Genomic DNA, 13,803 nt, shown 5'->3' with positions numbered 1-13,803 from the left:
AGGAAGAGGTAAAGGAAGTAGTAAAGGCAAGCAGCCCGGAGTGTTGGAACTGTTAATGACGATTAGATTGGGGTATCTGCAATCCTAAAATGCCATTGGAAGGGGGAGAAACAGGTCCGTGACGTAGGAAGTGGTGAAGGAAGTAGTAAAGGCGAGCAGTCTGGAGCCTGGGAACTGTTTATGGGAACTACATTAAGGTATCTACAATCCTAAAATGCTACTAGAAGGGAGGAGAGGAAAACAGGTCCATGACGTAGGAAATGGTGTAGGAAGTAGTAATGCTAGCAGTGCAGAGTGTGGGAACTGTCTGTGGCATTTATGTATCTGCAATTCTAAAATGGTATAGGGAAGGAGGGCAAACAGGTCCACGACGTAGGGAGTGGTGAAGTAAGTAGTGAAGGTTAGCAGTGTGGAGATTGGGAGTGGATTAATGTATCTGCAATACTTTTCAGAGTAAAGTAATAATTTTCCCCGAGCAAAGCTCGGTCCCCAGGTACTGATCTTAAACAAGCAAACTACAACAGTTTACTTATTCACCATAAGAATAACATGGGAATTTTAAATTTATAGTTTTTTTGAATTTTCTCCGTAACCATTAGGCGCATAATAACGCTTCAATATACTAAATTATTTCTTTTTTTAAGCTCTACAAAATGGTTTGGAAAGGAAATGCTAAATTTTAAGTTTTTATTGTCAAAAATGGGAAAAACCAGTTTTTGCCCCATAAAACCCCCCATAAACCCCTGTTCCCATAGTCCGATCATAATGGTTCACGAACTCGTCCGAATAAATGTAGGTTTACACGTTTTTACCAAATTACATCAAAATCAGATGATCATCAAGATCATTTTTGCTTGAGTTATCGCGCTAATGGACATATATATAAATATATTTTTTTATAGTTCTGTTTACTTTTTAGGGCTACTTTTTCAATTAATAAGCGAAATAATAAAAACCAGAGTACCCTGAAATTCATTTTTATTTAAACTGATACGTATTTCGGCACTAAGGCCATGATCACAGTATGAGCTATATAAAAGTATGTAAACAAATAAAATAAATAAATAGTTAATAACATATGTTTTGAATTCATATAAAATTTTGATTAAATGGTTAGGTGTATTTTTTAACATGTAAATGAGCAAGATTCTTCCCTGATTTGTCTGATTTTTTTATGTATTGGATTTCGCTTTTGTAATATTCCCTATATGGGAAATTCGCTAAAAGGGTAAATTAAAATTCCCATGTTATTCTTATGGAGAAAAATAAAAATGTATTTTCCTTTTATATGTATATATTTTAATTAAATTTGCAAATTTGTTGTTTATTTTATACAACACTATCAACATTTCAATAAAAAAACACCTTTTTACCTTCCCTGTAACAGCAAACTTAAAATACTCATCTAGGCTAAATAAAGCCAAAAAGAATCTGAACTTTTGAGAAACCCATTTAAGCCACACCTATAAACTGCATACTTGAATGAAAGGTCTTTCTGAAAGGTGATACTTCCCCGTAGATCACACACAAGAAAAGAGAATCTAATTTAAGTGTAAGAATACTTTTTTTTTAGGGTGAGGAGGGAAAATGCTTTTACCCACACAGGTAGCCAGCCTGTAGTGTGAGACTCCTGAATTTATCAGACTACTCACTAAAAAACCCCCTCTGCTCTGTTGGACACAGACCTGGGATTGTTTGTCACATTACGAGAGACCATGTTCTGCCATCCATGCGTTAATGGTGCGCATGACTCAATTTAGTTTTAGCTGGGCAAGCTCAATGCTACGTGCAGCTATCAAAGCCGCAACGTCATCTGCATACCCAGCTAAGACAGTTTCTTCAGGCATCTCGGATCTCAAGAGGCTGTCGTAGGCGACGTTCCAGAGGTTCAGGCCCAGTATGGATCCTTGAGCAGCACCAGACCATCATTGTCATCCATTGTTACATCCATTGTCCTGGGGCCTTCTGTAGTGTCATAAATGATGAGGCGGTACCGGAGGTAGTCCTCTATCATGAGGTATGCCGGGACGTGGAAAGTGTTCTCCAGAGCATCCAGCATATCGCACCACCTCGCGGAGTTAAATGCATTTCGCACATTAAGTGTTACAAGCAGCACAACCCGACGAGAATAGTTGTTAAACTCCTCAGCTCTCATTACGGCTCGCTTTGACGCTTTACCTCCTCAATAGCGTCAACCGTTGACCGTCCCTTCCTGAAGCCGTATTGACGAGGGGACAGATTTCCTGCAGCAACCACGGCTGAATTCAGTCGGGAACGGATAAACTTTTCCAAGACTTTCCCAGCAGTGTCCAACATACAGAGAAGTCTGTAAGAGGTTGGTAGGTCTAGGTTTCCTTTTCCCTTCCCCACAAACACAAGCCTAGCTGTTTTCCAGCAGAAGGGAAACTTCCCCTCGGCCAGACAGGCATTGTACGTGCTCAAAAGGATTTGTGGATTTATTGAAAAGACTTTCTTCAGGGCCTCACCAGGTACCCCATTAGGTCCAGAAGCCTTGTTGTTCTTCAGGGATAGAACGGCCGCCTCCAACTTCTCGAGACTGAACAGCGGTACGTTGTCCACCCTTCCGAACTCCCGCAATTGGCGCAGCGTGTGAGTCATGAAAAGGGAATTTACAATCCTCTCCATAGAGGCCCCGTCCCTAACGGAAGGTGGAGAGCGGGTGCCAAGCTTCTTGGTTAGCGTAAGAATACTAATTAAGGTTATCCCTGAAGTAATAATTTGACGGATCACTCTTAACATGTGTTCCCCAATCACAAATTAAATTTAGTAATTTACTAGCTGTGTACCCGTTCTACGTCCAGGGATCTTATAGTATTCAGTTGAAACCTATAAAGAACAGCAGTCGGTTTGCATATTTTCAGATATGCTGGCCAAACTATTATACATAACTTCATTTTATGTCGTTTGTTGTTGTTCCGGATCAGTATGACAATCAATAAAAGGTTAAATTACCTGTGTCCGCCGTTCGATCCTAAAGTATCCTATTACAGGAGATGCATTTCGGCGAAATTAAATCGCCATTATCAGTCCTAATATAAGGTCTTGAGCTTCTCCATTAGGTGCGTCTTGGAGTTTTTGAAACACATACACAAACTGTACACTTATACACATGACGAATAAAACATAAATACACGGTAGGCCTACTTTTATTTTTACTATGGACATGTAGACGCGTGTCGGTCATGTGCCGAGTCTCGACTGAAAACGCTCATTTAAAAAATGTAAGTTTCCCAGCCATATACATCACTGATTCAAGGTCTTTTTCCCGGTTATCAAAACTTAAAACAATTAATTTTATACACAAAGAATCTCTATTTTCATTTACGGTTAACCTACAAATTATTGCACTTGCAATTAATTAAATCCGTTATGTAAGGAAAAACGTTTTTAATCTTACTTGGTTTGGATTTGCTTTCAAAACGTGATCGGAAATGGTTGCGGTGTTTGTAAACAACATTCATTGTAAACATATCAGTGACAGCTAGAAGAAATAATCTTGATTGGAACAGCTGTTCCTTATTTCATAGATGAATATGTGATAAACATTGGGAGAAAACTTTACAAAAAATCGCACAAAATTGGGTTTTAAACGTCCGTCATTTTATTTACAAAGTAGTGACGCCATATTTTAATGGCTAAAGACAATCTCGCCAATCCAGTGAATACATTAAAATGATTTGGAACTTGATAGGTACTCTTGTTTTTCAGAAAAAGCCCGCGTAAAATGGCTCTTGGGCCGTGACAGACAGGAAGACAGACATTTAGATGAGACTTGTTTCGGTTTCTTTAATGTATAAAACGTAAAAATAACCTAAAAGTTTATGATTCCGAGCAATGTACAGACAAAACTCTAATTTTATTTATATAGATTTGTTTATACTAGAACTGAAATTACATTGAACATTTTTGTTGTAGGTTGAAACAGTAAAAGGAATTAAAACAGCAGATTATATTGATTTACGAATTAATATAATACAATAGAAGAATATAGAAAGACAAGAAAAAAGGAAAATCCCTGTGCATAGCAAGATTTGACTACAAGACGATACAATGTTGAATGAGAGATGAAGTCTATCATGTAACTGCTATACATTTAACATGTCCTTCAAACAAGGTTACTTTATAGAATGCATTCAAATCCATCTGATTTGTTGAGTTTATTGATAAGTTACTAGATTTATGTGATAAGTTACACGGAAATAAAAAGTGCAAGAGTAGAAATGTTAACTCAGACTAAACATTTTCCTCTCAAGTGTCCAATATGTGTGCAATGCTGTTCAACTCTAACTACAATGAAGGTTCATATATTATATCACACAGGAGAGCGTCCCTTCAAATGTTTGAAATGTGGAAAAACTTTTTTCAAACAACAGCAAGTAAAGACACATTCATTGGTTCATACAGGAGAGAGGACTTACAAGTGCTCTACATGTGAAAAATCATTTAAAACCAAAGGCGATATGAAGAGACATTCATTAGTTCATACAGGGGAGAGACCTTACAAGTGCTCTACATGTGGAAAATCATTAAAAACCAAAGGTGAATTGAAGAAACATTCATTGGTTCATACAAGGGAGAGACCTTACCAGTGCAGTACATGTGAAAAATCATTTAAAACCAAAGGCGATATGAAGAGACATTCATTAGTTCATACAGGGGAGAGACCTTACAAGTGCTCTACATGTGGAAAATCATTAAAAACCAAAGGTGAATTGAAGATACATTCATTGGTTCATACAAGGGAGAGACCTTACCAGTGCACTACATGTGAAAAATCATTTAAAACCAAAGGCGATATGAAGAGACATTCATTGGTTCATACAGGGGAGAGACCTTACAAGTGCTCTACATGTGGACAATCATTAAAAACTAAAGGCGATTTGAAAAGACATTCATTGGTTCATACAGGGGAGAGACCTCACAAGTGCTCTACATGTGGACAATCATTAAAAACTAAAGGCGATTTGAAAAGACATTCATTGGTTCATACAGGGGAGAGACCTTACAAGTGCACTACATGTGGAAAGTTTTTTTCAACAAAAAGCCATATGAAGATACACACCTTGGTTCACACAGGGGATAGACCTTATAAGTGCACTTCATGTGAAAAATCCTTTACATCTAAAGGCAACATGATGAGACATTCATTAGTGCATATAGGAGAGAGACCTTTTAAGTGCACTACATGTGGAAAATCCTTTACAACCAAAGACAAATTGAAGAGACAGTCATTGGTTCATATAGGAAAGACACCTTATAAGTGCATTACATGCGAAAAATCGTTTGCATTAAAAAGCTGTATCAGAACACATATTACAAGGGTTCATACAGTAGATAGACTTAGATACTTTAAAGTGCAGTAGGTAAAAACCTTTTTCCTTCAAAAAACATATCAAGGTACAGTACATACGGTTTGGATACTGATGATATACCTTCTAAGTGCACTAAAAATATACATGTAAAAATCATTTCCATGAAAAACTAAATTAAGGAACATTAAGGTCAAATATTTAGCATTCAAAATCATTTTAATATACATTTTAATCCATCTTGAGTGACCTACAAGTAAATAGTTTTAAGAATTTTTATTCTCACTTAATTTTAAACACATTTTAAAATCCTCTAGAGATTATAGGAAGAAATCTATAAGGTATTTCTTAGATTGTTTTAGATTATTAATTTTGTCTGTAATTTTATGCTTTTGAATTAAATATAATTTTTTTGTAGATATTATAGCTATGAAATAGTAGGTTTGTTTACTGTATTGAATTTTAGTTTTTGACAAACATAAAGTTTAACATATAAAAGCCATAAACAGTAAGTATTTGTACTGGTGAGCAGAGAGGCCAATGAGACGAGTGGGGCCGAAAAATTGGTGTTCATTCTTATTGAAATGTATTATCAATCATTCAATAATTGTATTGAACAAGTAATAACATTAATGGTATTCATAATACGTTATTAACATTTGATTTTTATTGGCCTATTCAGTGATAACGTCGATAACAAACTAAGGTAACAAATTTAAAGTTTTATAACGTGGGTCTTTGACTATTATGCAATCTTATTTTCGTCACAGAGAAGTATTTTACTTTTCCACGCTTTACTACACTGCTCTGTGCTCATGTCTACAAACATTTTAAAATATTTAACATGGATCCTGGATTCATGAACCCCCCCCCATGAACTAGGGCTTGTGATATTGTATTATTTTACATTTGAGTCAATCAATCAAAATAACTTTATTCATATTGCACAATTTGTACAGAATGGAGTCAGTTATAAAAACACAATATTAAACATTTTGCCCTAATATTAAATGTATGTAGAACCTCTTTAATCCTAACTAATTGGGACTGTGGGTAGTTTGGATTACAGACCATCCCTGTTTTTACATAACAATTTTTACATAAACAAATAATTTAGTATATCAAAGTGATTTTGTTATTGGTAATGAAGAAATTTCAATAAATTGTATATTTAAAATTCCCATGTTATTTTTATGGAGAATATTGTAAAATGTTGTTGTTTGCTTTTTTATGGATATATTTTGATCTAACTTGGCAAATTTATTTATTTTATAGTAAGCTATTAATATTTTACTGCAAAATAAACTTTATTAGTTTCCTCGCTGCAGCAAACCTAGGAACTCGTTTAACCTAACGTATTTAAATAGATTTAATTGAAAATAAATTCAGACAACTGGAAATTCGTCAGCAAGTTTGCTGCAGTGGGGGTATTTTTTTAAATTTATATAGACTAATTTATTATTAATTAAATATTTACTTTTTGTATTAGGTAGTTTTCAAAACAGCCTGATGATGAAAACTTGGTTTTCAAAAGCATTTGTGAAAGAAAAAAAAACTATATATTGACCTTTTGTACTTTAAAAGTTATTTTACATTAAATTATTTCTTTTGCTAATACAATATTCAATCAACATCAGTGCACATTAAATGTTCCATATGGAAATATGTTGGTAAAATTTGAATCAGAAAAATTGAAATTTGCTTAGTCTGCAGGTTTGCTGCGGCAGGGGTATTTTATATCAACTGGGAAGGCATTAAACTTGCTTTTAGCGAATTTCGCTTAGGAAATAAGCTATTACCTTAGGTCTCATAGAAAGACCTGGGCCTGGGACCTATTTACTTTTTCGTTTTGAGGTCCTTGATAGAAGCCAAAAACACCATTTGTTAAAATTCATATACGTCCGTTAGCACCATAAATCGAGCTAAAATGATCCGATTTTGATTAAATCTGGTACATACATGTAATCCTATGTTTATTCGAATGAGTTTGCAAACTAGCATAATCTGACTATGGAAACAGGGGTTTATGGGAGAAAAAAATTGGGTTTTCCCATTTTTGACCCTAATAACATAAAATTTTGCATTATCCATCCAAACCATTTTGTATATTATTTAGAGCATAAAAAACAAATAATTTAGTTTATTAAAGCATTGTTGTATGATTGCCAGGTAAAAAGAAAATAAAAAAAGGGCAAATTAAAATTCCCATCTTATTCTTATGGAGAAACTAAAAATTTTGTATTTTGCTTTTTTATGTACTATATATTTTAATTAAATTTGCAAATTTGTTTATTTTATACTACACTATCATCATTTCCTTCCCTGTAGCAGCAAACCTAAATAGTTACTCATCTAGGCTAAATAAAGCTAAGAAGGATCTGAACTTTTGAGAAAACCATAAGCCACACCTATCAACTGCATACTTGAACTAAAGGTCTTGCTGAAAGGTGATAGTTCCCCGTAGATCACACATATGAAAAGAGAATCTAATTTAAGTGTAAGAATACTAATTAATGTTATCCCCGAAGTAATAATTTGATGGATCACTCTTCACATGTGTTTCCCCCTCACAAATTAAATTTAGTAATTTATTTGTTTATACCAGGACTGAAATTATATTGAACATTTTTGTTGTAGGTTGAGACAGTAAAAGGAATTAAAACAACAGATTATATTAATTTGAGAATTAATATAATACAATACAAGAACATAGAAAGACAAGAGAAAAAGGAAAATCCCTGTGCATAGCAAGATTTGACTACAAGACGATACAATGTTGAATGAGAGAGGAAGTCTATCATGTAATTGCTATACATTTAACAAGTCCTACAAACAAGGTTACTTTATAGAATGCATTCAAATCCATCTGATTTGTTGAGTTTATTGATTAGTTTCTAGATTTATGTGATAAGTTACACGGAAATAAAAAGTGCAAGAGTAGAAATGTTAACTCAGACTAAACATTTTCCTCTCAAGTGTCCAATATGTGAGCAATGCTGTTTATTTCTATCCGCAATGAAGGCTCATATATTATATCACACAGGAGAGCGTCCCTTCAAATGTTTGGTATGTGAAAAAACTTTTTTCAGACAGCAGCAAGTAGAGAGGCACTCATTGGTTCATACAGGGGAGAGACCTTACAAGTGCACTACATGTAGAAAATCCTTTATAACCAAAGGGGATTTGAAGAAACATACCTTGTTTCATACAGGAGAGAGACCTTATAAGTGCACATTATGCGAAAAATCATTAAAAACCAAAGGTGAATTGAAGAGACATTCAATGGTTCATACAGGGGAGAGACCTTACAAGTGCTCTACATGTGGAAAATCATTAAAAACCAAAGGTGAATTGAAGATACATTCATTGGTTCATACAAGGGAGAGACCTTACCAGTGCACTACATGTGAAAAATCATTTAAAACCAAAGGTGAATTGAAGAGACATTCATTGGTTCATACAGGGGAGAGACCTTACAAGTGCTCTACATGTGGAAAATCATTAAAAACCAAAGGGGATGTGAAGAGACATTCAATGGTTCATACAGGAGAGAGACCTTATAAGTGCACATTATGCGAAAAATCATTAAAAACCAAAGGTGAATTGAAGAGACATTCAATGGTTCATACAGGGGAGAGACCTTACAAGTGCTCTACATGTGGAAAATCATTGAAAACCAAAAGTGAATTGAAGATACATTCATTGGTTCATACAAGGGAGAGACCTTACCAGTGCAGTACATGTGATAAATCATTTAAAACCAAAGGCGATATGAAGAGACATTCATTAGTTCATACAGGGGAGAGACCTTACAAGTGCTCTACATGTGGAAAATCATTAAAAACCAAAGGTGAATTGAAGATACATTCATTGGTTCATACAAGGGAGAGACCTTACCAGTGCACTACATGTGAAAAATCATTTAAAACCAAAGGCGATATGAAGAGACATTCATTGGTTCATACAGGGGAGAGACCTCACAAGTGCTCTACATGTGGACAATCATTAAAAACTAAAGGCGATTTGAAGAGACATTCATTGGTTCATACAAGGGAGAGACCTTACCAGTGCACTACATGTGAAAAATCATTTAAAACCAAAGGTGAATTGAAGAGACATTCATTGGTTCATACAGGGAAGAGACCTTGAAAGTGAACAACATGTGAAAATTCCTTTACAACCAAAGGCGATATGAAGAAACGTTCATTGTTTCATACAGGAGAGATACCCTATAAGTGCATTACATGTGAAAAATCTTTTTCATTAAAAAGCTGTATCAGAACACATATTACAAGGGTTGATATAGTAGATAGACTCAGAGACTCTAAAGTGTAGCAGGTAAAACCCTTTTTCTTCGAAAAACATATCAAGGTACAGTACTTACGGTTTGAATACTGAAGATAGACCTTGCAAGTGCACTTCAAATATACATGTGAAAATCCTTTTCATGAAAAACTAAATTAAGGTACATGTAGGAAAAATATTTTGCATTTAAAATCATTTTAATACAGTATCAAGTATTTTGAGTGACTTTCAAGCAAATAGTTATAAGATTTTTTACCCTCCAATTTCTTTAAGTTTTTTTTGCGTTTTTTGCGGGAAAAAACAATAATTGTGTTGAACAAGTAATAACTTTAATGGTATTCATAATATGTTATTAACATTTGATTTTGTTTGGCCTATTCAGTGATAATGTCGATAAGTTTTATAACGTGGATCTTTGATTATTATGCAATCTTATTTTTGTCACAGAGAAGTATTTTACTTTTCCGCGCTTTACTACACTGCTCATGTCTGCAAACAATTTGAAACATTTAACCTGGAGCCTGGAGTCATGAACCCTCCATGAACTGGGGCTTTTAATATTGTATTATTTTACATTTTAGTTTTATCCTAATATTAAATGGATGTAGAACCTCTTTAATCCAAATTAATTGGGACTGTGGGTAGTTCGGACTACAGATCATTGCTGTTTTTACATAACAATTTTTACATCTATATATATAATACGCTAAGCCGATTTTTGTGAACAGAACTCCTCCCTCATTTTTGGACCGATTTTGATGATTAAAGTGTCAAAAAAATTGCCCTGATCTGTAGTTTTGCAAAGTGTTTTTCGTTTTTTGATATCTTTATTAGTTTGGGCAGGATCTTCCATCAAAGTTGAGTTTTCTCCCATAAGATTAACATGAGGGAATCTAAATATTAAATTGGAAACTTTGTATCCACTAATTTGAGAGAACGGCTGGGCGTAGAAACTTGGTAGAGGTGTCCAAAGAAAGGTCTTGGTCTGTAGATGAGTTATCAAAAGAAAAACGAAGTAAATTCGCTTAGGGCTCTGCCCTAGAAGCCTTTAAAAATCCCTCCACAGATTTGTTTACATTTTGGTCATGTGGATAATACTTTTTAATAAAACAGCTGTTAATTTTAAAATTTTATTTTAAATAACACACATTTATTGGGAGTTAAGGTAAATGCACCAGTAGCTGACAGTGCTCCAGAAGCTGACAGTTTGAGTTTCTTTACATTATAATGTGGTCTCTTAAAAATATTTACACATGATTGCATTGTTAGAAGAACATATGTTCATTATTGATTTGTTTACAAAAAAATCAGTGAAATTTAGCTCATACTCGCTGAATGGTGGTGGTTTGAAAGCGACCCTGTCTGTTCACATCACATTAAGTCGATTCCCTTAATGAAATTGTTAAGAAGTTAAGTTTGGTTTTTTGTCATTTCGCTAAATTTCTTAAATAGTATTAATGATTAGGCTCATTATTTTTATCAATTATACCTTTGTTGACAATTTCATGATAAAATTGGGGTGTTAGGGGTTTTGGATTTAAAATTATATCAATGTCAGGCTTTGGTACACAAAAGTCATACAAGTTCCACTAGCTGACAGGGGATATTTGCTACTTGCACAATATTAAATTGGTTTTACCCATCGAAATTTGCTTGCTATTTATAATTTATCTGATCTCACATTTTTATAAAATGATTTTAATTTTTTAATTAATAAGCCAAATTATCTTAAAAAAAATTATATTTAAAAAAAATATATACTATATATATATATTTTTTTTAATGTAAATATTTTTTATTTTAAAATATGTAAAATAAATTTTCTTAATAACGTTTTACATGATTTTATAATTTAATTATTAAGTTAGATTTTATTCGTCTTATAAATTATAAAACCCTTAGGTTTAGCAGCTACTACATTTATAGTCCCAGTGTCAGCTACTGGTACAAGCACTTTTTTCACTGTCAGCCACTGAAACACGTACAAAAGTTGAATTAAGTTTAAAAATGTTATAAAATATATTTAAAAACCCCTTTTTGTATGACAAATTTGAAAACTACACTAAATTTAGAATCACATAAAATCCGTAATATCTCTTTAGTTCCTATTTATTCAAAACCACGGATTATTAAGTGCGTATAGTTTCTTATACTGTCAGCTACTGGTGCGTTTACCTTACTGAATTGTCCAAAAGAAGTATTTGCAATGTTATTTTCTGATTTTAAAATTGATTTTCTTCTGTATCATGTCATGTGTTCCAATATAAAGTTCCATTACAAAATCAGTGGAAAACCCTTTTATAACACTAACTCTTACAATTATTTCTTATAGAACTATCTTCTATCTATTTTACTGGTTGATTTCTGCCTCTTTCACACCTTTTCCCTATATTTTATCATATTTTTCTAGACGGATCATCATAGGTTCATGAGATTATTGTCATACTGTACATGCTTTCAATCATTAGAAAAATCTTCGATTGTGTAATACAATACAAAATAATACAAGTGCAGGCGAAGGGCAGGTGCCAAATTGAGCCGTGTCCATATTTAAAAAATGAATAATGGTTTACAGCAACTGGATAAAACATTTTACAATATTTATTTAGAAATATGTGCATGATTTAGAAAGTCATTAAGCTGGAAAACTGCAATATACTGCAGACTTTTCAGAGAGGTTACTTCGATTACTGGTAACAACCAATTAACATTATTTTTTGCTTTTTGGAAACGCCACATTACTATGTCATTTGTATTATTTTTTCCCAATGAAGCTGCACAACTATAAAAATGAGGAGGCCCCTAAAGTTCAAGAATAAAAGCCAACTTCACTTCATGTATATTCCACTACACCTAACATTCCGTAGAGAGATTATATTGGCAACTTTATGTAACTGATAAGGCTGAGACAACTAACTGACATCCCCCATGTCAAGGACAGCTTTAACAGTAACCCCACAACCAATTTCTCAAAACTGTGCTAGAGGGTTATTCATTGGCTTAGAAGTACGATACGAACTGACGCGACGTGACGAAGGAAAAATCAAACTTACACTGTAACGGATATACCTCTCTTTGAAGTTAGAACGTGTCTTCCCAACAAACAGATTTCTTTTTCAAATAAAATCATAGATTAATCTGCATTACACCGATGAAATCACGGAAGTGTTTAAGTACAAAGATACATCAATACGATTTTAATACTATTTAAAGGTTCTTCCAAACGAAGAGATACCAGATAGCATACTAACAACTCCGATGACGTACAGTATGGGAAATATTTTATTCATTGAATGATCAACCATATTTGGTAACTAACACAATTAATATCATTATTGTTTTTACACTTATTAATCTTTAAACATTGCTAAATGCTCAAAATATGTATAATTTCACTCAATTTATCGCAGTTAGATGAATAAGTGTAAGCCTTGAAAATAACCGTCGATTTCGACGGGTTTCACCTAGTAAACAAATAATTTAGTATATCAAAGTGATTTTGTTATTGGTAATGAAGAAAATTCAACAAAATTTATATTTAAAATTCCCATGTTATTCTTATGGAGAATATTGTAAAATGTTGTAGTTTGCTTGTTTATGGATATGTTTTGATCAAACTTGGCAAATTTATTTATTTATAGTAAGCTATAAATTAAATTAATACTTTAACAATAATTAATACTTATATTAATACTTTACTGCAAAATAAACTTTTTTGGTTTCCTTGCCGCAGCAAACCTAGGAACTCTTTTAACCTAATGTTATTTAAATAGATTTAATTGAAAATCAATTCAGGCAACTGGAAATTCGCTTATTCACGGCAGGGGGATTTTTTTTATTTATATAGACTAATTTATTGGTTTTCAAAAGCGCTTGTGAAAAAAATTAAATTATATATTGACCTTTTGTAGTTTAAAAGTTATTTTACATTAAATTATTTCTTTTGCAACAACAGTGCACATTAAATGTTCCATACGGAAATATGTTAGTAAAAATCAGACAAATTTAAATTTGCTTAGTCTGTAAGTTTGCTGCGGCAGGGGTATTTTATATAAACTGAAAAGACATTAAACTTGCTTCTAGCAAATTTCACCTAGGGAATAAGCTATTAACTTAGGTGTCATAGAAAGATCTGGCCCTGGGATCGATTTACTTTTTCGTTTTGAGG

The 13,803-nt window shown here is 33.3% G+C and overlaps 1 protein-coding gene across 2 annotated transcripts in view; it reads left to right on the top strand.

Moving 5' to 3' along the window:
• The window catches only part of LOC128994142 (gastrula zinc finger protein xLCGF3.1-like), a 31,422-nt gene extending 21,563 nt beyond the window's left edge, over positions 1–9,859 (top strand). The window contains exons 3-4 of one of the 2 annotated variants that reach the window (XM_054418448.1): positions 3,937–4,135; positions 7,968–9,859. In XM_054418448.1, the coding sequence (XP_054274423.1) occupies positions 8,274–9,479 (1,206 nt within the window). In that variant the 5' untranslated portion in view covers positions 3,937–4,135; positions 7,968–8,273 and the 3' untranslated portion in view covers positions 9,480–9,859. The remainder of the gene's footprint in view (positions 1–3,936; positions 4,136–7,967) is intronic. The other variant, XM_054418449.1, reaches the window with a different exon arrangement.
• The last annotated feature ends 3,944 nt before the right edge of the window (positions 9,860–13,803 follow it).

This window comes from Macrosteles quadrilineatus, unplaced genomic scaffold (assembly GCF_028750875.1).
Source record: "Macrosteles quadrilineatus isolate MER2022 unplaced genomic scaffold, UCM_ALF_1.0 Scaffold_5__1_contigs__length_97177068, whole genome shotgun sequence".
Classification (NCBI taxonomy): domain Eukaryota; kingdom Metazoa; phylum Arthropoda; class Insecta; order Hemiptera; family Cicadellidae; genus Macrosteles; species Macrosteles quadrilineatus.
Note: the sequence above shows the minus strand (reverse complement) of the source record. Positions and strands in the feature narration are given on the sequence as shown.